The sequence below is a fragment of the Hippichthys cyanospilos genome, chromosome 4 (genome assembly GCF_059441005.1).
Source record: "Hippichthys cyanospilos isolate Australia breed blue-spotted pipefish chromosome 4, RoL_Hcya_1.0, whole genome shotgun sequence".
NCBI classification, from domain to species: domain Eukaryota; kingdom Metazoa; phylum Chordata; class Actinopteri; order Syngnathiformes; family Syngnathidae; genus Hippichthys; species Hippichthys cyanospilos.
In genome coordinates, this window is record NC_142372.1 from 2117980 (window position 1) to 2143460 (window position 25481).

The following is a 25481-nucleotide window of genomic DNA, read 5'->3' on the forward strand; positions in this document are numbered from 1 at the left end:
CCTGTTGGATAGGTCCTGGGTCAGGTAATCCAGGAGAGTTTCCAAAATCCCTCGGAGAACTGGACCACACTCACGGTCTCTTAGTAATTTCCTCAACACACTTGCATCAGGGCTGATTCGGTCTTTCTGAGAATTTGCTCTATAGAGAATAGAGGATATGCAAAACCAGTTTTAAGCAGTGATGTATGTATACTGTATAACAATGTCTCTGGGTCAATTTGACCCAGAGGTATAGTTGTCTGAAAGTGTCAAAATCTTGGAAATCTGGAATAGCCAGCCCCTGGGTATCAAGGGAAATACGACCAAATTTTACCATCAAATAAATTCCATTTGCAAGCATGTAGGAATGAACCTCTACCTGTTTTTTTACAATCCATAGAAATGTTTTGCCTCCTAGTGTTTTTATGTCATGTTTTTTGTTAGATGTTTCTAGATGAAAAGCTCAAACTGGGTCAAAATTGACACCCGGGGGATAGTCATAACATTTTGGGTCAATTTGACCCAGGATCATCTGTAATTATCCAAACGTCTCAGAAACATTTTTTTTGTGTGTAATCCTGCTACCAAACAAATCATGTGACTCCTTTACCAATAATATTCTTACGTCAATTGGATCCAAGATTTGCTTATTTCTCCCCAAAAAAATAATTCAAATTTAAAACAAAACAAAAGTCAAAAATCATTTTTAACAAAATGGATGTAAACAAATGCTATTTTAATTGATATGCTAACTATACATACGGAACACTACATTCAACAATTTGACTTTCAAATGGGTCATCATAACAGGAGGGTTAAACCTATTCGATACAATATGAGATACATATCGAACAGATGCTGGTTAGTTCATTGGACAAAACATATTTTACTCTTAGCTTAACCATTTATGTGTGTGTGTGGGGGGGTTGTTTTTAGCAGGACGGGAGGGGCAGAAAGGGCGGAAAGAGAGGATGTGTTGCATTAGAAATACATCTGCCAGGACTAGAGGACAGTGCGGGGACGAGGGGTCTTTGGGCCGTGCAGTTCCTTTGAAAGTGCAATTTTACTTGTCTATGCACTTCTCTGCTGATGCCGCTTTGTAAAGCGCCTCTCCCAGCTCCTCCAAACGCGTCCTTTTGTCCAAGTCCTGGTAGAGGCCGGAGGGAACTTGGCTCAGACCGTACATTAGGCCGTAGAGGCAACCGGCGATCAGGCCCGTGGCTTGGCTCTCTCCTGAAATAAACGCGCCAGTCTCGGTCAGCGGGCCGTCTTCCTAAAATGTCCTGCCGGCTTACCCCCGTGGAACGCGGCTCTCCTGCATAGTTCCGACCAGTCGGTTCCTGCGATCAGAAGGGCGTCGTAGGCGATCATGGGGGCGTCATGTCCCCTTCGGCCTGCGCGCCCTTCGGAACTCCACCGCTTGTACATCTGTGCCAAAAAGGGTTACCGCGGCTTTCGACCGCAGAAGCGGCATACCGCCGATGCGGACAAAACGTTTTGGATCGGAAAACCCATGCAGATGTACTGTAGTTTTCGGACTATGAACCGAAATTTTTTTCTCATGATTCGAGCCCTGCGGTTCATTGTCCAGTGCGACTCATCTGTAGGGTTTTTTGTTTGTTTGTTTTGTTTTGCTAGCCACCAGGAAACAAGCAAATGTGCGTATCTGTTCATTAATTTATGAAACAACTATGAAATAGAATTGAAGAGATGAAAATTCATAGAAAAGAGTAGAATAGAAAAACAAAAAAAAAAAAACGTCCATATTCCATATACTTATATGCCGCTGCGCCTTATAATCCCAAAAATACGGCACTACGTATAAACATATTTCCAAGTATGACTGAAAATAGGCATGGGTCGATATCAGATTCTGACTGTATGATAATCTTAAGCAAAAAAATAAATAAAAATCACGGTATCTGCTTCAAGTAAGTCTTGTGAACTGGGATTTCTGCTTTCCAGCTATTAGAACACGACTTCCGGTACCCCTAGCGCTAGATAGAGCACCTACGCCCGCAATGCATCAAGCTTCGATAAATTTTGAAACATGATGTGTAGTTAACACCTAATGTGATTGACAGCTTCCCAAAAGTGAAACGTTTGTCTTACAAAACATATTAACAATGAAAATATGAAATCTTTCTTCCCTGACCTTTAACTGTTGGTTAAATGCGAAAATCATTGTAGCATTTTTAGGAAAATATTTGAACATATGTCTGATCAGGTTTTGCAGTCAAAAATGCGTACTTTACATTGGCGGCGCCATACATCTCGTATATATCTGAAGAGAAGCTCTACTGAAAAAACGTGACTTACCTTATCTGTCTCTTCAGCGTCATAGCGAGTGTCAAACACCGGTTTATTCTGACCTTCTTTTTCTAGTCCTCGTTCTTCCAAGTAAAACTGCCACTTGGCTTCAAAGTAGAACCAGTTTTCCTGATATTCTGCACAAAAACACGCACGTAACGTTTTGTCCAAATTTCAAGGCGAAGAAATCCTCGGCTAATCGAAAAAATAATGGCAGATTAATCGACTGTTGTAATAATTGTCAGTGAAAGGCCTGCTAATCCGCGTGAAACTTTACATGAGCCATTTTGCAAAGTGTCGATGAGTTGTTTCGTTTTCCATTTAATTTGCTCTTAGTTTGAAAAGAAAACATTCTATTCCTGTCCGGGCATTAAAAAGCAATTCAATTCGATTCGATTTGCTGATACCTGCAAAAAGCCTGTTAAAATCTCTTTTGAGAACCACTGCATTTTGCATTCTGTGTCCTGTGAAGTTTAAACCTGTCAAACACAAAAGGAAATCTAGAATGACCTGCCATGTGACGTATGGTCTTCTTACAGTAGTCCTCAGCGCGAGGGATGACTTTCATGAGCTCGCGGCCCCAAGTCCCAAGTGGTTTTCCTTGGATGGCATAGGACGCAAACAGTGCTGTGGCCAAGGAACCCAGGAACCCTGAAATCAGACGCCGCGTCGTTTATCGCGATTAAAAAAAAAAAAAAAACATCAAATCTCGCGGCTAAATTACCCGTGGGATGATTGTGTGTCATCCTTCCGGTTTCAATGCTGACCTCCACCAGGCTATCCAGTCTCTCTGGTTGCCAGTACCTCATACCCACACACATGGCCTTGGCGGCGCCCCCGAATCCCGACCCTGACGACAAACACGCACTTTAGCCTTTGAATAGAAAAGGAATGTTGCTGAGCCGGATACCTTTTTCGTTGAAGGGCGTGTGCCAAGCCAGGAGAAAATTGTGAGGTTTGAGGTGGACGCAGCCTTCCACCGTAGCCGGATCGGGGTTCCTCCCCTGAAGGGACACCATGGCTTCCACGTAGAGACGCACCAGCTCACGGTAAAGGTCCTCCAGACACCAGTAATCTGCATGGCCGCCAAAGCGGAGCTATTGTGACTTATTAAGAGGAGGCCGGCGGTGCTGAGATGGCCTAAGTTTAGCTTGGGCCTACAACGCCACACATTACTGCAAGCATGCCTTCTGCGTGCGAGTGGAGACATTAAAAACACACGGAGAGGTCAGATGAGGTCCACCAGACATTGACGAATCAACGCCAAGGGTGATTTAGAGTTCTCTTACCCCGGGAAAAATGTATTATGCTAACTTTAGCTTAGGTTACTCCTATGGTTGTTAGTTACGTTTTTGACTGGATTCGGGTTATTTTTTAGCCAAACGATCGGTGCGTTTAATAGGGTATTATTATTCTGTGGGTTGTTCATTTGATTGAAGGTAAGTAAACCAAAAAGTCGGGTCAGTCCTTTTCTTCTGACCCAATTTAGGTCGTTAGTTTACCCAAAGATTTGTCTTGTTTTTTTGGGTTGTTTCTTTGGCCCAACCTTTTGACTGATTTATCTGACCCATTCCATTTTGACCCAATCTGGGTTATTTTTGTTTTTCATCCTTGTGATTGAAAACATTTTGGACGCTCCTTTTTCTGATCCAGTTTGGGTTACTTTTGACCCAAGTGATTATAAATTATACAAATGAAAGAGGTTATTATTTATGTTGGAGGTTGATCCGATCCAACTTGGAGGTTACTGAAAAGATGGATTAGGCATTTTCGGACCCATATTGGGATATTTCTGACCCAAACAATGGGCTAGTTTTGTAGGATATTCATTTGGCCCAACTTTTTTGGGTTATTTGACTCAGTCCCTTTTTGACGCATTTTGGTTTATATTTGATCCAATCGAATAAATTGACTAATACTGCAGATTATTCTTTGTGGGTCAGATAACGAGAACAAAAAGTTGTGTCAGTCCTTTTTTCGCCCAATTTGTTATTTTTGTCCCAACCTCATTTAGACGGCGCCATTAATACCATTCTAACGTTTCAGTCTGGCTGCCGGGCTTGTTTACATACGCGTGCAAATGTGCATGTGCGCTAGCATTCCAGGATGTCGCTAAATAGGGATCCCTAATCTTAAACCATGTCATCGCCGTATTCCTGTTGCCTTGTTACTAGCAGAGTCTGACCAGCTATTGTTCACCGTGGGGGCGGGGCTAAGCTTTTGGATGCTATTTTGAACCCCACTGTCCCGAAAATGTATCGTCATCCTATGCGGGGCTTAAGATAGCATTCGGGTGAGGACAAAGATACTGTATTAGGATTTGGATATTGATTCTGGTGGCCGGATGCAAGGATGGTGGTTAGTCTACAGCAAGCTCCGGTCCTCGGAGTCCTTCGTGTTTTCCAGGTTCCTCTCCGCAGAACACTGTGTGTTTAGGAAGGCATCGAAATTGTGCAGGATACCAGCTCTTGAGGACTGGAATTTGACAGGGGATGGTGTCAAACATACGGCCCAAGGGCCAGTTCTGGCCCGCAAACGGGTTTGATCCGGCCCGTGAGATGATTTTTGGAACGTCGGGTATAAAAATGAGCTTTGTTAATACATGAAAAATGAAAGACTTTCATGATTACGAGTAACGTCAAGGTTTCACGATTAATTCTGACGTTCTGGCCCGCAAGCTAAAACAGCTTTGACACCACTGGTCTACAACGATTTCCTTTTTTTTCTCGAACATACCTGTTATAAGTGCCTCTGCCGTGGTCATGTGCATTAAGGCTGCGTCACTCAGCGGCCACTTTTCAGGCTCCAGTTTGAGCGCTCCCAGACCGCCCAGGGCCGCCAGCTCTTCTTGGATCTTTTTGCCCGAAGTGCAACTTTCCCAGCGGCCTTTTCTGAAGCCCAAGGCGTCTCCGGCACCGCCCAGAAGCATACCGGCCTTGAATTTCTCCATGGTACGGCCAATTCCTGTTCGGATGTCACCTTCCTCAAAATGTCCAGGAAATTCCTTCTTCTGATCTGCAAAAATTCCCTGAAAATTTCTCTTGGTGCCGACGGTGTTGTTGTCAGGTTCTTTAGAAATGTCCCATGACCGCAGCTGTCCTCTATCTTTCCAACGGTCGTCCGATCCAAGTCCGTTCCCGTTTCTTCGATGGCCGACGGCGCCCGAGTTTCATGTCAATCATCCGCAGCTTCTTTATGCCGGTCCGCGGTATGTCCGCGCCAACGGGACGTCTCCTAAAAAGGAAATCCCCTTGGTTCTATGGCGTCAAAGCCCGGCGGCGTGAGCCCGGACGTCCTGGAAGAGATGCTAATGTGCTGCCGGTCAGCTGGTGCCGGACCCTGTTGATATTCCGCTCCACCCCGTGGGAGGAGGAGAGGAGGCATGAGTCGCGGTCCTCGCTCCAACCCATCATTGGCTGAAGCTAATCTTTAACACGCCATTCCAGACATTTTCCAAAAAGTCATTTACATGTGTGCGCTGTGCTGGCCAAATATTGGGCAAAAAGATTCCAAAGTTCTATTTGAAGGCTCCTGTGTAATCTCTTTATCCTGAGTTGCCATTTAATTGCGAGGCCGGCCGGCTACGGTTACAGGAGACAAAGCATTAGCGTAGCGGCTTAGGATGGCGATGACCGCTGATGATGACATGAAATCGGAATGCGGCGGCATAACGGGCGAGCGTTTTCGCCGGGACGTCGACATACGCGCAAACGGCGTATGATGAAATCCAAAACGATTTTACAAAACGTTGAAATCTCTACAAGCTGCGGCCAACCAACTGTGGCTCGTCTTACAAAAATTACACACGCTTTAAGACCCCTTTCGCATCGGTAGAGGCAAAAAAAAATACAAAAAACAATGTTTTACATATGTTTCTTTATGTTTTTATAGATGCTGTTTCATGTATGATAAATGTATTTTCCCTTTATAATTTTACTGTATATTTGCAGTATATATATATATATATATATATATATATATATATGTGTGTGTGTGTATGTATATATGTATACGTACACTATATATGTGCAATATGTATGTGTGTGTATATACATATATATATATATATATGTGTGTGTGTGTACATTATGTATATGTACAGTATGTATATGCAGTTTATAATTTTTTCATTCAATTTTAACTTGACTTTTTAAGATCCGACATGATGAAAAAGTTCAGTTGTGATATTCGTTTCCCGAGCTACTGTGATGTCATCTTCAGTTGACAGCAAGTGGCAAAATGGCCGCCCCCGATTAAACAAAAAACGATATGTTTTACTGCTTACTTCAAATTACACAAACAATCCAAATGCTGTGTTTAAATTAGAGGTGCTGCATAGAACATACGATTCCAAATTTATATATTTTTCAATATTTAAAATTTAAATATTTGAACTTGACTTCCCCTTTCAAGCTTCCATAATGATTTCTTTCATATGAAATATAGTAGCAGAGAGCACAACGAAATGTCTTGGCTTCATCCAGTTCACACACATGCTTTAATGACATTCCGTTTTGTCAAACATTTTCTCCTTTCGGGATGTAATAATCTCTTTCTTTTGCCATGTAACCAGAAACGGACCACACGGACCAAATGTAACATCTCGCCCATTTTTCCGATGGGACGTGTCCTGCTTCTAAAGTCATGCAGTGAGGTCACAGCAATCGGTTCCAGAAGGTTTCACGTCATCTGCATATTTTTAACAAGGATAAATATGTGCATAAGTCTATGGCAGGGGTGTCCAAACTAAGGCCCGGGGGTTATTGGTGGCTCGACGTTCATTTTTAAGTGGCCCACCACACGTCCAAAAAAAAATAAAAAATTGCTAGAATTGTTTTAAGGCCGAGCTCTTCTAAAGTTGCAACTAACATTACTGTATACATGCAAAACTGGTTTCCTTTATTTTCTGATCCATTTGAAGTAGCGATGGGAGAATCAGGTTTCACGAAAAAAAAATTTTTGCTCCTCTAGATGGTGCTCTCGGTTTAAAAATAAAGGCTAATCAAATATCCATTGCACCAACAGATTCAAGACAGGCAAAAAGAAGGTCACAAGTGTTTCATGAGGCTTCATTATCCCGTCACTAATGTACGCATCACATTATATATATATATATATATATATATATATATATATATATATATATATATATGCTTGCTCGACTGACGTTGCTGTGCTTGGTAAATTTAGTCAAAAAAAGTTTGGACACCCCTGGCCTACGGTATAGCAAAAGTACACACAGACAACCCGGTGCCTTGAAGCGTGGGCGCCACTCACTGTGACTAAAACTTGCTTTCTCGCATTCAACGCTTTATGAAAGACAATAAATGTTGACAGCTTTTTATGAGGACAGCAGCGCAATACGTTGGGTGAAACATTAGCCTTTGCGCTTTCAGTTTGCGAGTCCAGCCAGCGCACTACTCACGGCCGCCCCTAGATGGCAGCAAAAATGTCAGTGAGACCGTTTGTAGGCGCGAACTAAAAACCTGGGTGTAAACAAGCACATTTCAAATACTGACGGATTGCATGTTGATGTAGCAGCTTAGTGTGATTAAAAGTTTAGCGTGTATATGTTTAGTGCGTGTCGTTGGCGAGCCAGTTTACCGTCGTGCACCGATTTACACAACCCTGGATATATTGAAACGCTTAAAAAGAGTATGCCATTGAGGAACAACAACTAATGATTAGGTACGGTCTTCCGACAACTGTCATTTTGCTGGTACCGAGCTCCCAGCGCACCCTCGTCTGGCCGACTGTCAAAACGCAAAGGAAAAAATGCAGAGCTGGAAATTGAACTCATTCCACACGTAAAAGCAAATTAAAATACAGTAATTCCTCGTTTATCACGGTCAATGGGGACCGGAACCCCCCCCAGTGAAAACTGAATTCCGCCAATTAGGTTTTGTCCCCTTACAGACGTTGTACGTGCATAAATAGAGCATATGAAATGTGTTCAACTCATTCAATCCCAAAAGAATATTCCAAAAGGTTATAAGGGTCCAAAAAAAAAAAAAAATTATATATATATATATATATATATATATATATATATATATATATATATATATATATATATATATATATATATATATATATATATATATAACCATTTCCCCAATGATATTTTTGCCTGTTTTTTCAAGCGTCGGCAAAAGAAATGTCAAAAAATGGCTGATATTAATCCATCGACTTATTAATTACTAAAGTAACCAATTACGTTGGCACCTATAGTTACTATAGTACTTAAATATAATTACTTCAGTACTTACTACCCAAAATAAGAGATTACTTATTAGCAGTCATTCTGAGATCACTCTTTAATTTAGTAAAAATATGTCTTTGGGAGTAAATGAGTTAAAAACTTAACGGAAAGCTTTGATGCACAAAGTCATACAAGTGTGAGAAAAAAAAATTGAATTTACCTTAAGTTTTAACAGCAAGCTTCGACACATTCGTTTTTTTAAACTATTATTATAACTACATTATATAAGCACTGTGTAATTACTTGTTAAATGTGAAGTGTTTCATTTGTAAGTTAAAAAATAAATAAAGTTGTGGCCTTAATGTATTTGCATGCGGTCCCCAGAAAAAACTGTCAAACCTTTTTATTACTTTTTTTTTTTTTAAATAGCATTGCGGGTCAAGTCATCATGTATTTTTAGCATATGAGGCGGGCCGCAGGACTGTGGATGTTGGGACGCAAATGGCCCCCCGGGCCATAGTTTGGAAACCTTGGCTTCCTCGCCTTCGTTGGGTAATTTAACTTTTTCGTTCCCGGCCACCATCATCTTTTTCTGTTTATTGGATGAATTGGAAACAAATCTAAAAGGAGCCAATCGGCTTGCGGGGTTGATGTTACCGAGCCAATCGGACAACAGCAGCCCCAGCTCAGGGGAAAGGGTACGATGTGAGATTTTTTTTGCGTGTGTGTTTTTTCAATTTTTTTGATGAATACTATGAAGATAATCCGGTGAAGCCGTAAAACATGAACAGTGATATAGCGAGGGATTACTGTATTGAGCTTTTTTTTTTAGCTCAGCTCTTGAAGCTCACCATTGGCACAAACATGCATGATTCGACGTACGTTTCCATTCGCTGATAAAAAGGAAGACACGTCCCCCCCCCTCCCCCCACTTGTGCAAAAGTTTTGAGTCGGTGAGCCGAGTCCGCAGCCGCCTGATAAACGTTTGTCCTTAAATGACAAGTACCAGAAGTCCACTGAAAGTCAAAAGATCTTGTCCCCAACGAGCGGGCATCTGATGCGGGCTCAACCTTCCATAAATCTGCAGGCAAGACCGCCGAGGGTGTCTTTTTGGCTTATGTGGTAAAAAATATGTCATTCACAAAAAAAAAAAAAAAAAAAAAAGCTAGGAGAGAAGTCCAATCGAAGCGTGAGTCAAATATTATGTCTTGTCGCTTTTGCACCCCATGACAATTGGTCGCGCAAACTCCACAAAGTCATCGATGAGAACAGGCCACGCCCCTGCAAAGACAGGGAAAAAGTCTCACTTATAGGGGAAGTCAACCCCAATTTTACAATGAATGTTATGTGCCCCTGCTAGTCGAAAAGAATGTCACATGAGCGATTGGAGAAAACAATGACAAAATGGCCGCCCCCAGAGTTCCTTAAAAACAGGTTAATTTTGCCGCGTCATTCATTTTGCATGAATGAAATATTAATTACAGTACATTGTTTGGACAGATAAAGACACATGGAACATATTTGGAAAAACAAATCCGGGGGTATTTCGCGTTTAAGCTTAAATTAAGTTATCTTATAATATGCAAATATCTCTATCGCGGGGTTATGGTCCAACAAAATTATTATTGGATTTGTTTTTTTGCTTTTTCATTGATCAAAAATGATGTTTGTGCTGTTACGCGAGGAAAAAAAGTCTTGATAATTCGCGAAACAGCAAGGCTGCAAAAGGTGAACAGCGTTAGAGCGAGGGAACACTGTAATAAATGTACAATATGCCAACATGATGAGCTCACCCTCTTCGTCATAATTTGACATGTCGTCCGCAATCATGTTGCCAAAGTCCAGAAGGAGATTCCACGTGTCTTTGGGGATCGAGCGTTTGTGATGCTCCTGAATGCATCGCGGTAACCAAACAATAATCGGAGTGAGGAAAAAAAGACATTTTGTGAGTGAGAAAAAAAAAACGGGGCGACTTTCTCCACTCACCTGCAGAAATCTGTTCCATAGATCCAAAAACTTGAAGCGACCCGTGAGAACTAGATTCCAGTAGGCCACCGCCATCTCTAACTCTGTGAATTTAAAAATGAGCTTAAGGGAAAACCAACATTTGAAAAATGAATAAATAAGATCTTGTCCTTACCTAAACCTTTCTGCCCGGGATTCTTGGCAAAATTAAAAGTGAATTGGTAAAAGTCTTTAAACTTCCCCGTGTCTTTCAGCTCCTGCTCTAATCTGGGAAGGATGGCCTTCAGTTTCTCAGGAGTGTCGCAGCTGCCGCAAAAATCAAGACAAATAGAGACATGTGATTCGGTATGCTAAACTTTATTTTGAAGGTTTCTCTGGCCTTTTCGCTACGTTTGCAGGTGTGTTTTACTGTCATGCTCTGTATTACATTGCGTTTGCGGACCAACAAGTTAAAAAAAAAAGATCTCATCCTATTCAGGAACGAGAAATCTCGCAATACGAGATCCCATCCCAACCCTACTAAGTCAACTTATTTTTTAAGAAGAATCTTTTGAGCGGCAAATAGGTTTTTCCGAGGCGTTACTCACCCGAGATCTGCCATTCCATCCAGGAACTCTTTCTTGCTAAACTCGCACTGCGTGGCCGCTCTGAACTTCCACGCCACCACCAATATGCTCATGCTGGCCGGGTCAAGGGTCAGGTCGTCGCAAAACTGCTGGATCCCGTCGATGCCGATCTTATTCTCATCCTGGGGATCTGAAAAGAAAGAAAAAAAAAAAAAGCGACGCTGTAAAAAGCCCCCGGAGAACCAAATCCCGAAACTCACCTTTATATCGGTTATAGAGCTGTTCCAGCTTCTTGCGATCGACTGAATTTTTCATGGATTCTTTATAGTAAAGGTCGGGATTCTGGAAATAGTTGTCGGTGGCGACTTCTAGTTTCCAGTCATTCTGCGAGAGGCAGTACACGGCGGTTCTCTCTCCCGCCTGCGTGAAGGACATGAACTGTCGAACCTTGTCTCTCTGTGATGACTTTAACTTGTGCTGGAAGAAAAAGAATCCACGCCGAGGTAAACACAAAGCCAGATGTGTGCACCATCAGCGCATATTCGCGATAAAACTAACTTTTTAGATCTCATGTCTAGTCTGGTCAATCAATCCCTCCACGACACAAGCGTTATGAAGTGGCGCATCTTTGATTGGGATACAAATGTGTTTGATATCAATTTATGCAACGCAGGTTAAGGTTCGGGGTTTGAAAAGCGTCGGCACAACGTGCAGATGATTTGCAGAATCATCGCACTCTAGCAAATGAACCTAGAAGGTCACCCACTGCAAGTCTTGCACAAGTGCCAACCCGACCCGGCCGGAGATCAAACAGCACCTTCGCCGCGTCCGTGCGGGATCCTCCGAGTGGTCTCCTGACCCGGAGGAGCGGCTTCGGGGGGGCATCGGCTTCCAAAAACGGAAAGGTACGTGCCACAAGTGCTGTCGTGCGTTCCAAATATACCGACCACTGACCTTCCCTTGCCATCATATTCCATCCAATGCGACACAAGGCTTAAGACCGTACGACCAATTGTTTCGCAGAACTTCACGTTATGAGCAACGGGAATATGCGGAATTTGCATCTCCAATCACTTGTTCTGGTATCGTGTTTTGAATCGTACCTACCATTTTATCACCCGCTGTTTTGGCCAACATAGCTGTTTGGCGTTTCTGCGCATGCGTCAAAGAACCGCACTACAGCGTTTGCAGTTGGTTCATGGGACGTGTAGTCCTTGACTGTACAAGCCGTGCGCATTTTGACGTCTACCTTTGCGCCGTTTACATTAAACCTACCTCGACTGAATGCTAACCGTTTTAGAATATTGCTTCGTCGTGGCACCCACTGAAGCGAGATTCCGCTTAAGTCGTTAATATTACTCATCTCCATAAAATACTACAGATTTGGGGTGATATTGTCCGATTTCATTTTACTTCATATTACACTTCAAACACCTGTTTATACATTGAGATTTGAAAGCGCTATACGCGACGCTAAGGATGAATCGACGTGAAAGTTTCGTCACTCGACTTGCGCGAAGGACAAAAACAAAACTACAATTCCCACATCGAAGCAGCAAATTGTTTCGGAAGTAAAATTTTAGACGGTTCAAATTTAACAACCGAATTTATGAGCGACCTCGGACTCGCCTTTTTTTCTCTCTGCTTTCGCATTGAAGAGACGTGTTAATGACATATAAGGTCGTTGGTACTCATAGAGGCTAGCGGCGTTAGCAAAATTGAGTTAGCTTTAGCTTCGCGTGACAAAAATAAAACTACAACTCCCATATCAAAGCAGCAAAATGGCTTCGGAAGTAAATTTTAGACGGCTCAAAGTTAACAAACGAATCAAAGAGCAACCCCGGATTTGGTTTTTCTTTTCTATTTTTTCCTCTTCTCGCATTGAAATGTCGGGTTAATGTCAAAAGATCGTTTGTAATGATGGAGGCTAGTGGCGTTAGCAAAGTTCAGTCAGCTTTAGCTTCTCGCGACAAAGTCAAAACTACAACTCCCAGATAGATGCAGGAAACTGTTTCGGAAGTACATTTTAGACGACTCGAAGTTAAATAACTGAATTCGAAACCAACCTTGGACTTGGCCATTTTCGCCCGATTTTTGCATTTAAGCGACGGATAAATTACGTATTGTGTCAACAGGTTGTTTATACCGATGGAGAACAAGCGGCGTTAGCAAACTTCAGTTAGCGTTAGCTTCGCGTGTCATGGAAGTACAGAACTGCATGTGAGTTGATTCGCCTCGATTCATCTGCTTTGACGGACCCCGAGAAAATGACAAGTCCAAGTTCAAGTTCCTAAAAGCAGATTGGGATTTCCAAATGCGAAAAAATACCTAAACCCACCCGGACGACGCTGCGATTATCCTTTGATTTGCTAGCACCGGTGTTGCTGTTTATCCTTGACGCTGACGGACGGAAGTAAACGTTTCAAAGTTGGTGGCCAAGAAAGCTGCATGGAGGCATGTGGCACGACTGGCCAGGAGGGGGGAGCCATCGATGCCATACAACAAGCTGATTGTTCTCGGCTTATTCAACTAGTCCAACGGAGAGCCGACGCAGTGCAATTCAGATTTCGAAGGTAGCTCTTGCCTCATTCACGTGTGAACACAGTCCACAAGTCAAAATGGGATGCGCATACAGCAACCCCCGTGCTTGATCATCTTTTGCATCATGGTAGGATTTGCCACGATTTCTTTCCATTTCGTTGCATGATTTTTTCGCTCATAGTATGTTTGAAATCAATTGTGTGTGCTTCTGGACCATTCTGCTCTACCTAAATACTAGGCAAATTCATTCATTTTGCGTAAATCACAATTTGTCAAGGCGTCTTTCACTGTTAATAATATCATGCATTTATTACCTTTGAATAAGGTTCTTGTTCAAAAAAGTCACATTTTATAGAGCATTGAAAATTTGACTTTGTTCTATTCAGCCCCACGCTCACTGCAGTGACTATAAATATCATTATCACTCTACCTAAGATTGTAGACTTTTTAATAATAACATATTTGCATCTCATTATCTCGTCCCTTACTGTCCTGTTACTGATTTTATTGCCTAATTTGTCTACTTTATTATTTGCTCTATTGTGTGGAATGTAAGTCTACTCGGGGAAGAGAACAGATTAAGAATTTAATTGGGTAGTGCTACAATGCACATGACAGTTCAAACTCTTGAATCTTGAATTAACAAAAGAAAAAAGGTATACAGGTCATTTAAAGCCATTTTCAACAAATCTTTACTTTTTGCAGGTTTATGCGGTTTAGTTTGAAACAGAAAAAAGATCTTAGTTCATCCAAGTGCTTGAAATGTAAAAAAAATATATAAATGTCAATCCATATGTAAACAAAAAAAATCTTAAAAAAAATACATAATAAATGTAAATTCACCTGGAACGTTAATGCAATAGCACCAACATCTTAAACATTTTAACCTGAAGGAAAAGTTATAGAACATTGTGCTAATTTTCTTCCAAATCACATCAAGCGATTTAAAATGTTTATAACTCCCGCACAGACTATGGACCCCCCCCTGGCCTTGCATCATTCCTCTCCCTAGGGGGGGCTCCCCACTAATTGAGAAGGACTGAACTATGCTAACTTTGCAACCAAACTAAAAAGAGTGTCTCCGTCACAAAGACACATATAGAAAGCTGTTCACGTAGTTTTGCTTTTAAGTTTGCCAGCTATAAGAAGAAAAAAAATCTCAAAAATCAAAGACCTAAAAAGATTTTCACCCCTTTTTTAGTGACATTGTACTGATTGCATAATAATAATAAGTATTCAGTATCAGGAATTATGCGGAAGTTTATGTATTACTGGCTTTGGGTCCAAGCCTTTTAAGTTAAAACATTTCATATTTTTCATATATTGTTCTCTTGGTTCGTCCACATGCGTGGGTGGCTTTTTATTTTTTGACCATCCTAAAGTTTGGAAAATGGCTAGCTCTCTTTCACGATTCAATGCTAATGTTGGAAGGCTCGCGATATTTTTACTCCAAAATGGAAAAAAAATACATCGGAGCTTGTCATTTTGCAGACCCGAACATAATATCACGTCTGAGTGTTTGCACAACAGCGGCCCAGCCCGTGAACAGTGGCGCTATTGATTTCCTTAGCGCCAGTAGCCGAGCGGCATTCCAGCCGCTGGACCAAGGACGACGTTAACATCACTTAGCTTTACCCGCGCTCACAAAGGCGTGGAGCAGCTCGGGTGCCGCTTGAAAATTGGAAATATGCCATCCGGGCCGGTGCAGGCCGGGCTATGTGCACTCTAGGCTTATTACGGGACAATCGGTCTTGAAGGTCATGTTTAAGGTTGAAATGTACTGTACCACTTGGGTGTTGTTCAGTCACGAAAGCCAACATGATTTGTGCACAGCCGTTGTTAAACCTGAACAGCTGTAACCACACCTTAACTAAATATTCCTAGGGTTGTACTAGAGCACACACACAGTGTGACCTATAACATACAAAGTGGCCTTGTTGGGTTTTTTTCTCCTCATTTATGTGGCTTATAACTTGATCAAGTCCAAATGATTTACATGGAAGAGTACTTAGTTTTTCTTCTGAGAATATCTGAATCAATTTCCGATACAACTTCATTTCCAGTTTGTGGATTTTTGTTATGAAGTGGTCTTCAACCTTTTTTCACTGTTGTACCCCCCTGAATTTGATATATTTTCCAGGAAATAGAGCATGTCATAACCTCATTTGAGAACCATAAATCATAGTTTTTGTGAGCTTCGACAAGGCGCACCTAAAAGCTTAGAATTTTCTCAAAAGCTGACAGCGCGCCTTATAACCCAATGTGCGGTATACAACGTATAAACAGCGAGTTTTCATTTTTGGGGGACAAAAAATAAAATAATTACCATGTGAATTATTCTAATGTTTACCTCTGCATTTCAGTTATAAATGTCATTTTTACATTATTTTATAACTCCCAGTTTTAAATTTGAATATGCTATACATGCTGCAATTTTGAAGCAATTCATATGGGGACAAGGTAAAATATTCGAATCTAATCTCACGTACCCCATCAAGAGCCTTCACGTACCCCAGGGGGATTTGTAACACCATTTGAGGACCAAAGTCCCTGTGAGATCAGACGCTTATTCAGGTACTCGCGTTAACTTTGCACAAAATTTGTCGGTGTTATCAATCCATTGCAGGATTTTGGTCTCTGTAGAAACACACTCTCCCACACACAAAACCTATTATGCATGACAGTTATGTTTTTGAAATATTCTCTATTTTTCAGAACCTGATGTACCAGTTTATCTTCCTGTAAAGATTGACTCAAAAATACAATTTCTTGTTTTTGTTTGGGTTTTTTCTTGCCCAATTTTCAGACCTATTGCTCTCCACGGCTCAACGCTCTCTAGTCAAAGGCGCCTCTCCTCTGGATGCAGATTGTTTACCTGTTTGTGTGCCTTGGCCTGGCTTTGGCCTCTGCCCGCCAGCAGACGGACCAGGAGCCCCAGAATGTCGCCAGGAAACGTCCCAAGCGCGTCGCCACACACAGCAAAACCTGGTTGGGAAACAACTGTTTGTGGTTGGGCAGCCTCCTCCGCCGAAAGAACATTGTGGTGAATAAGCTGGCCAGCGCCGCGGCTGCTATTAAGAGAGACCAAAGCCTTTCAGAAGCTGAGCAGCACTTTCAGGTACAAGGTTGACTTATTTTTGTAGTTCTTTGCCCCTTCTGCATCAAAAAAAGATTCACACTGCTTCACTTTTTACCCGTTTTGTCATGTTACAGCCTTATTTCAAACTGTATTGAATTAGTTACCTCAAAATTCTACACACAATATCCCATTATGAAAGCGTGGAAAACAGTTTTGTTTTTTTTTTTCAAATTTATTACAAATAGAAATGCAAGAAACACATTTACAAACATTTTCACAGCCTTTGCTTAATACATTTTTGACCCACCTTTGGCCGCAATTACAGTCTCAAGTCTTTTAGCACACCCATCATTAGGCAGTTGCGCCTATTCTTCTTTGCGGTAATTCTAAAGCTTTTCAGAAGCTGAGCAGCACTTTCAGGTACAAGGTTGACTTATTTTTGTAGTTCTTTGCCCCTTCTGCATCAAAAAAAGATTCACACTGCTTCACTTTTTACCCGTTTTGTCATGTTACAGCCTTATTTCAAACTGTATTGAATTAGTTACCTCAAAATTCTACACACAATATCCCATTATGAAAGCGTGGAAAACAGTTTTGTTTTTTTTTTTTCAAATTTATTACAAATAGAAATGCAAGAAACACATTTACAAACATTTTCACAGCCTTTGCTTAATACATTTTTGACCCACCTTTGGCCGCAATTACAGTCTCAAGTCTTTTAGCACACCCATCATTAGGCAGTTGCGCCTATTCTTCTTTGCGGTAATTCTAAAGCTCCATCATCCTGAATGGGAGACGTCTGTGCACAACCATTTTTGGATCTCCTCAGAAATGTTCTGTCTGAATCAAGGCTGGGCTCTGGCTGGGCCACTCCAGGACATTCAAGGAATGATTTTGAGGTCAATCCTTTGAGAGCTTGGCTTATCTGAGGTCAAGAGCGCTCTGGGGCAGCTTTTCATCTAGGATATCTCTGTTTATTGCTGCATTGATTTTTTTTTTCTTTAAATCCTGACTAGTCTTGCCAGTTCCTGCTGCTTCAAAACATCCCCACAGCATGATGCTGCCACCACCATGCTTCACTATAGGGATGGTATTGGCCTGCTGATGAGCTGTATCTGGTTTCCTCCAAACGTGACGCAAGACATTCACACCAACGAGTTTGGTCTTTGTCTTATCGGACCAGAGAATTTTGATTCTCGTGGTCTGAGTGTCATTCAGGTGCCCTTGGGCTGAATCCACACGGGCTGCTATGTTCCTGTCTTGATTGGTGGATTTTTGCAGAGATGGTTGTCCTTCTGGGATGCTTTCCTCACTCCACAGAAGAATGCTGGACCTCAGGCGATTGTGACTACTGGGTTCTTGGGTCACTTACCTGATTTAGGCCCTTCTCTCCCGATTGTTCAGTTTAGATGGCTGGCGAGCTCTAGGAAGAGTCTTTGGGCTTCCAAACATCTTCCATTTACAAATGATGGAGGCACACGGAGTCCTTTGAAGCGGCAGAAATTTTTCTGTTCCCTTCCTCATATTTGCGGCGTAAGACACTCCTGTTCGCAGGTCTATAGACAATCCTTTTGGCTCCATGCTTGGTGTTTGTGATCATGCAAGCACTGTCAATAGTGGGACCTTATATAGACTTATGTGTGCCTTTCCAAATCATGACCAATTCACTGAAATTACTGGGTCTGGACTCCAATTATATACATATTTGTTCATTTTCAATTTTTAATCAATTAAAAAAAAAGACTTGTCATTATTGAGTATTAATTGTAAAACTTTAAGGATTGATTTAATACAGTTTGAAACAAGGCTATAAGATGACAAACTGGAAACAGTGAAGCACTGTGAATTATATCCTGATGCATTGTAAGTGTGCATCCCTGACTTTTTTTTTTTTTTTTTGTAGGTGCACACATTAGAGGTTTTCCAGAAGGAGTTGAATGAGAGCGAGAACATGGTGTTCCAGGCTGTGCAGAGTCTGCGTCGGGCACTGCAGGGAGACTACAGAGACGTAGTCAACATGAAGGAGAGTAGCAAGCAGAGGTTGGAGGCACTCAGGGAAGCGGCCATACAGGTGGGAAGTTCTCGAGAGCATCTTGATTATCGTTATCTTGTGAACTTTTAGGCCTAAATATTATTAAGCCATGTGTGTCTTTTGTCGCAAATTTACATCTAACCCTGTCTACTCCATTTACATAAAAAAAAAAAAAAAAAACGGTGCATGTGCTCCTCCACTGACGATTGATACATATTTAACACGTTCCTTGGAAACTTTTGCAAACATTAGTTTTTATAGTTCCGTACGTTTTTTGGGAACGACATGGTCAATTCAAGCTACGCCGCCATTTTTGGAATGCAAACCTGTGTATTTGTGTCAAAAACAGGAGGCAGGAAGTGTTGTTTTGTTTTGGATTTATCATGTCTTTTGCTGGGAAAACTGGTAATTCTTGGAAATAACATTAAAAAAAACTGTCGATCAGAAAATTTGTATTTAAAACCATGTTTCATGTTTGTCTCGTGTGTCTTGACTTATCTGTGTATAGTTTTACAGCACCGTTCCTATTTTTCTGTACTTTGACGGCCTTTGAAGATGTCTCATCTTATGTCCTGTCTTTGGCTTCATGTTTTCAGGAGGAACAGGAGTATGTTGAACTTGTGGCTGCGGAGAAGCACCAGCAGGAAGCTGTCAAGAGCATTCTGGCCCGGAATAAGACTCGCTCCATGGTCGATAAGATACTGGAGGATGTCAGGAAGGCAGCGGACCGATTAGAAGAGGAGATTGAAGAACATGCCTTTGACAACAACAAGCAGGTAAGCAATTAACCCGACTGTCAACTTTGCGTTTCAAAGAGAATGGCTAAGTCAGCGGTGTCAAACGTACGGCCTTTGGGCCGAGTCTGGCCTCGCAAGGAGGCTCGCAAGATGATTTTGTGAAAAAATGAAGAGGACCGAAGCCTTTAGTCTGCTGTCCATAATCAGTCAACAAACATATTTGCAATTCTGCAACTTACAAGTGGAAATGACCAGTTAGCATGCTTGCTTGCGCCTCGTAACTTGCTGATCGCTTCTGTGCCAGTGGAACTTTATAATACGCTTGCCTGTTAAAAACCTTCTTCTTCTTCAAAGTTGTAGACTCGTCACCTGTCTCTTCACTGGGCCTTTCCCCCTTCCCAAAGACGTCGGTCTGAGTCTTAGTCATGTAACTTATCGGTATTTGCGATTAAAATTTTGGCATTCAAGTGACGAAAGGAAAAAAGATTACCAAAAGAAAAAGAAAACAAATTACAAATCAGACCAGTGTTTTTTGTGCATAAGCATTTTCTGTTTTACCATGTAAATAGAATTCAATGTCAAGCTATTACGGTTGGCTATGCTTTCATGTGTTTTTTCCCTCCACTCTGCTTTTCCGTACAGATGCAAGGAGTGAATGTGGAAGCCGTGCTGAGAGTGGAGGAAGACGATGAGACCGGAGGCAAAAGAAAAAACAAATCGAGTCAGAGGGAAGTCGAGGACGACTTTGGCCTCAGCATGCTCATTGACTCGCAGAACAACCAGTATGTGCTGACCAAACCCAGAGATTCCACAATGCCACGAGCGGACCATCATTTTATCAAGGTCTCTTTTTATTATTTTTCCCTAACCCTTTTCCTCCAAGGATATGTTCAATACATGAGTATTATTAGCAGGATTTTACAAGATATATTGGGGATAGACCTACAGTATAATTGGCGTTAATCTGTTTTTAAAATCGGATCACCGATAATAGATCAATTTGTTTATTATTTATTTTAATCCTCTGTTCACTCGTCTGTTTGTCTTTATTTTGATGCTAATATATTATCAATCAATCTGGCACATTGACTACTAATGAATAGGTAGATATAGCAATCATAATAATTAATAGTGATTTAATAATAACTAATCATTTATAATCTTATCAACACTAATATGAATGAATATGAATATATAAATGATTAATTACTAATAATATTGTTGTATTACAAAAAATGACCATAATAATCACCGTATTTTCCGCGCTATAAGGCCCATCGGATTATAAGGCGCTCCATTAATTAATTTTAAAACTGTTTTCACCACATTATAAGGCACATAGAATAGAAGCTCCCGTAGTGGCTGGGATTGCGTTACGCATCCACTAGATTGAGCTGCTTTTAGATGCGCCCAATAGTGCAGAAAATATGGTATATAATATCAACGATGGTATTGATGTCAGACCAGGAAAACAACAATTATCAGTCTATCTCTACTACATCGAGTATTTTTATTTGCGTGTAGGATTTGGTGTCTGTGGTAATGTTGTCGCTCCCCTGCGGCTGGATGTGCACCCTGGTGGGTCTTCCTCCCATGTTTGGATACATCATCTGCGGGGTCCTGCTCGGACCGTCCGGCCTCAACAGCATCAAGGTGCGCCTTTGCGGCCGCGCAACTTTTGTGCTCTGCTCAATGACAATGTCCATTCTATGCCCACCAGTCTATGGTCCAAGTGGAGACTTTAGGAGAACTTGGGGTGTTCTTCACGCTCTTTGTGGTAGGACTGGAGTTCTCACCTGAGCGCCTTCGCAAGGTAACGGCCAATGCCTTCACGGAACGTGCAATATGATTTGTCAAAGGTGGACATGTTGTGCGTAGGTATGGAAGACATCGGTGCAGGGTTCCTGCTACCTGTGTCTGCTGATGGTGGTTAGCGGTTTGTTATGGGGACAAGTGCTGCACATTAAACCCATCCAGACCGTCTTCATAGCCACGTGTCTGTCCCTGTCCAGCACCCCATTAGTGTCCCGTTTCTTAGCAGGTGGAAGCAGAGGGGACAAGGAAGGTTAGTGAGTCAATGGACCCTATTTTTCGCACTATAAGGCGCAATTAAAAGCCTTCAATTTTCTCCAAATCTGACAGTGCGCCTTACAATGCGCCACGTCTTGCACACTGCATAAACAGCGAGTTTTCATGTTCGCAGGACGCAAAAATAACATAATCACCACGTAAATTCTTCAGTTTGTACCTCTGCATTTCCGTAATATTTGTATTTTTTACAATCAAAAATTTTAAAACACCCTGTTTGAAATTTTGATATGCGATATATTTTCAATTTTGAAGATATTATATGGGGACAAGGCACAAAAACACAGGTTTTTCTTAAAGAAAGCATAATATTATAAAATACATCCAGAAAGTGTTTTTAAATCAACCAAACAATATATTTGAATGTTTTTTTTTCTGCAATTTGACCACTCATGTTCTAAAGTATACAATTTGACATGAAACATCACAAAGATATATAAAATACTCTAATGTATTCTGTCCGTTTAGAAACATTTTGAATTTGATCTTGAATGATTAGCCGGGTCCTAATTTGAATACAATCATTACAAAGATCAATATTTTTTGGAACCGATAAGCTTTATTGTTTTTTCTAAATGTGTGAGCCAGGTGACCTTGACTACAGCAGCGTCCTCTTGGGGACTTTAGTGATGCAAGACGTTCAGCTGGGCCTTTTCATGGCCGTGATGCCCACCATGATCCAGGCTCAAAGCGGGGACGCAGACAGGTCAGACGCTCCTCACTTCCATTTTGTCCTTGTGTCACCGTGCCCTTGGTCCAATGCAAGTAAGCTCCCTTGTGTGCGCCGCAGCTTCCTGTTGGGAAGTCTCCGTGTGCTGAAACTGCTGGCGCAGGTCCTGGTGTCTCTGGCTGCCGTGATACTCCTGTGCGTCTTGCTCAAGTCCTTTGTGCTCGGCCCCTTTTACAAGAAACTGCACGCTGAGAGCAAAGGCAACAAGGAGATTCTGGTGCTGGGGGTGGCAGCCTTTGTTTTTTTCATGCTAACGGTACGCCCATTATTGATATTTCTTCATATTTGAGAGCTTTTGACTGTTAAGAAATGCAACGAGGAATAGAATTGGCGTCGTCTGAGAATATAAATACATGCGCTTTAAGTGGACCAATTCACTTTTAATCTGCAGTATGTAGTTGCACACAAGAATGAAATTTCCCCCCCAAAAATGCGTATGGGGCAGACATTAATGCATACAAAATAATGTGGTCATATCTGGAATGATATTGTATGCGTTGAATTTGCAATGGTTTAAATCCATCAATATATCTTCTTGAGACTCAAGCTGTGTCCATCAGACTTCATTGGAAATGCCAGGATGTCCCCTCCTCTGCACATTAGGACTTAGAAGGGTAGCTTTAAAGAGCCAAAAGATAGACCCCGAAAACAAATGTCCACTACAGAAAATTAAATGAGGAAATGTGCTGGCGTTGTAATGCTGGGAATTGGTCAAAAAATGTAGATATTAGTAGCATGTCAAAAAGTGAGAGGGAAAAAAAAACCTAAAGTTAATAGTGCTGGATTGCACATGTAACAAACGAAGCCTCGTGAAGCACTATTGTTTTTTTGTTTTTTTTACGCCTTCTAGATGGCGCTCTTTGCTTAAAGATGCATTGGAAGTTTCATCCAATTCCATTGCACTAGCCTTTATCCTTAAGCCAAGCCAAGAGCACCATCCGCAGGAGTGAGATAATATCACAAGAGCTTCATGAGGCTTCATTTTTCCATCCAATATCCGTGAAGGGGTTACGTGTGATGCCTCCAGCCTTCACGCAATAAAATGGCTCCTTTGTTTCTCGTTAAGGTTACCGAGTTTCTGGATGTTTCAATGGAGCTGGGCTGTTTCCTCGCCGGGGCGCTGCTGTCGTCGCAGGGTCACATGGTCACCGCCGAGGTCAAGGGATGCTTCGAGCCCATTCAAGATTTCCTCGTCATCATCTTCTTTGCGTCCATCGGTCAGAGATTTAGCCTCCGCGATTTTGCCACTCGACGACGGTCAGTAACAGACATCCGTTTGATGCCGCAGGTCTCCACGTCTTCCCCACGTTTGTCCTGTACGAACTCACCATTCTGGTGGCCCTCACACTCACGCTGGTCATCTTGAAGGTAAACCACTTCTCACCTTTTCTTCCCTCGGCCACCCGTCCCTAAGTCCTTTGTTTGCTTTTGTTTCTCAGTTCATGTTGGCCGTTCTGGTTCTGTACGTGATCTTGCCACCCAGCTCTCGTCATATCCGCTGGATCGTCTCAGCCGGTTTGGCGCAGGTCAGCGAGTTCTCCTTCGTCCTCAGCAGCCGCGCGAGGCGTGCCGGCATCATCTCCAGAGAGGTCAGTGCTCACTTCCGTTTTTGACGTGGCGACATTTAAGCCTTAATAATAATAATAGCAGAGATGCATTTACGGAAGAACAATGCTACATGTTTTGCTAGCTAGCAAGTTTGCGCTTGGGATGGAGCTCTGCTCTTTGGGATTGAACGAGTTGATGGAGTTTTGAATGTATGCGGTCGTACTCAGGTGTACCTGCTGGTTCTCAGTGTGAGCACCCTCAGCTTGCTGCTGGCTCCAATCCTGTGGAGAGTGACCACACACAAATGGGTGTCTCGAAGAACCATCACAAGATCGCCGTGAGACGTTTACTCGCAGCTGGGAAATCTGGATATTTGGATTCAGACGTTCTCTCATCCACTCGGAGCTGTACTAAAGTCTTTATTGAACTTCATTCCATCTATTTGTGTAATAATGTAAATTTAGCTCTGCGCAAATTTACATTAGTACACAAATCATAATTTAACTTTTTTTTTACAATGGGTGTAAACAATTGTGCTGGTTGTTCTTGTGCACATTATACTTTAGTGCATGCAGTTGCAAAAAACGTGAACGATTTGGAATGATCGAGGCCTCTGCATAAATTGGGCCAAAAAGGTGCGAAAATCCACCCATAATGCAGTGCTTCTCAAAGAACCCAATAGGAAAAAGACAACATTTTCGCTCCCAATCTTGCCATACTGACTATAAAGGAGATCATTATTTATTAAAACGGTATCATTCTACCGAAAATGGTATCCTTCTTAACATTAACAGAATGAAAAAAAAAATTGAAACATTTGAACCTGAAGAAAAGGGTCTAAACATTTTGCTGATTTTCTTCACACCCATAGACTTTGACAATGAGAGCGCCACTACACCACCTGGTGTCGTGGATGTGCAAATGCACTTGGCATGGCAAAAACAAAGCCTGTTCCCAATGGTCATTTGAGAAGGACTGGCATAATGCCCATAAAGCGCCTTTGAGCCAGTGCTTCTCAAATGAACGTATGCCGCCTCCTGGTGGTACGCAAAGATAATTCAAGAGATATGTGAGCTTTTATGAGAGTTTCTGCTGGGAGCAACAAATCTAAATGTTTGGTTTTTTTTTTTGTTTGAATCCTGTTACAGGAATACTACAATGTTATTTTCCAATTAAGAGCAAATGAACTAGAACATGAAGCAACTCTTTGCCCTGAAGTGGCTCCTTTGCAAAATGCTGTATGCCTTCATTTGATTTAAGTTTTATATTTATGTGCATTGTCATTAGTGATGCAATTTTCCAGATAAAAAAAAAAAAACAAGACCGTGCACTATTTGAATCGGGTCAAGATCCTCTTGACAAAAGCAGGGTGGAGGTATCGGCGTCTTGTTATCGGAAACGGCCATTTACTATTTACCCATATCGACAACTTTGCTGTTTCCATAATGCCTGTACATATTACTGTGAAAAAGAATTATTTTTGGGGGTTTTTATTTATTAAACAGATGGAAATAAAAACGTTTGCTGTACTTCTTTTAGTGCTCACCTTTATTTGTATACATTAGGGTGTGCAAAAAATGATTCACATAAAATTCTGACCATGATTCAGAATCAATTTAAAACATCCCCAAATATTTTATATAATATATATATATATATATATATATATATAAATATATTAAGAAAATGCAAAACTTTTTCAGG

The 25481-nt window shown here is 41.6% G+C and overlaps 3 protein-coding genes across 9 annotated transcripts; 1 reads left to right on the forward strand and 2 right to left on the reverse strand.

Moving 5' to 3' along the window:
* Nucleotides 1-698: 698 nt before the first annotated feature.
* On the reverse strand, nt 699-6188 carry adprhl1 (ADP-ribosylhydrolase like 1). Its single transcript, XM_088412602.1, has 7 exons — nt 5026-6188; nt 3200-3364; nt 3014-3139; nt 2800-2940; nt 2299-2426; nt 1275-1407; nt 699-1212 (listed from the first exon to the last, which is right to left on the reverse strand). Exons 1-7 carry the CDS (start codon nt 5237-5239, stop codon nt 1043-1045), a joined length of 1077 nt encoding a protein of 358 aa, XP_088268728.1. The 5' UTR covers nt 5240-6188; the 3' UTR covers nt 699-1042.
* Nucleotides 6189-6768: 580 nt separating this feature from the next.
* dcun1d2b (DCN1, defective in cullin neddylation 1, domain containing 2b) lies at nt 6769-13600 on the reverse strand. 6 transcript variants are annotated; one of them, XM_088412605.1, is made up of 7 exons: nt 13361-13600; nt 11283-11499; nt 11044-11212; nt 10632-10762; nt 10478-10560; nt 10285-10381; nt 6769-9772 (listed from the first exon to the last, which is right to left on the reverse strand). In XM_088412605.1, exons 2-7 carry the CDS (start codon nt 11455-11457, stop codon nt 9693-9695), a joined length of 735 nt encoding a protein of 244 aa, XP_088268731.1. In that variant the 5' UTR covers nt 11458-11499; nt 13361-13600; the 3' UTR covers nt 6769-9692. The 6 variants fall into 6 exon arrangements, with proteins under 6 accessions (XP_088268731.1, XP_088268729.1, XP_088268735.1 ...); XM_088412603.1 differs by lacking the exon at nt 13361-13600 and adding an exon at nt 12130-12209; XM_088412609.1 differs by lacking the exon at nt 13361-13600 and adding an exon at nt 11977-12096.
* slc9d1 (solute carrier family 9 member D1) lies at nt 12742-25306 on the forward strand. Of its 2 annotated transcripts, none has more exons than XM_088412601.1 (14): nt 12742-13595; nt 16370-16681; nt 18546-18713; nt 19271-19450; nt 20054-20254; nt 20936-21064; nt 21132-21224; nt 21290-21476; nt 22088-22205; nt 22290-22485; nt 23296-23446; nt 23518-23597; nt 23669-23818; nt 24005-25306. In XM_088412601.1, the coding sequence occupies exons 2-14, from the start codon at nt 16424-16426 to the stop codon at nt 24116-24118; spliced, it is 2025 nt and encodes a 674-aa protein (XP_088268727.1). In that variant the 5' UTR covers nt 12742-13595; nt 16370-16423; the 3' UTR covers nt 24119-25306. The 2 variants fall into 2 exon arrangements, with proteins under 2 accessions (XP_088268727.1, XP_088268726.1); XM_088412600.1 differs by having other exon boundaries at nt 12824-13690.
* The last annotated feature ends 175 nt before the right edge of the window (nt 25307-25481 follow it).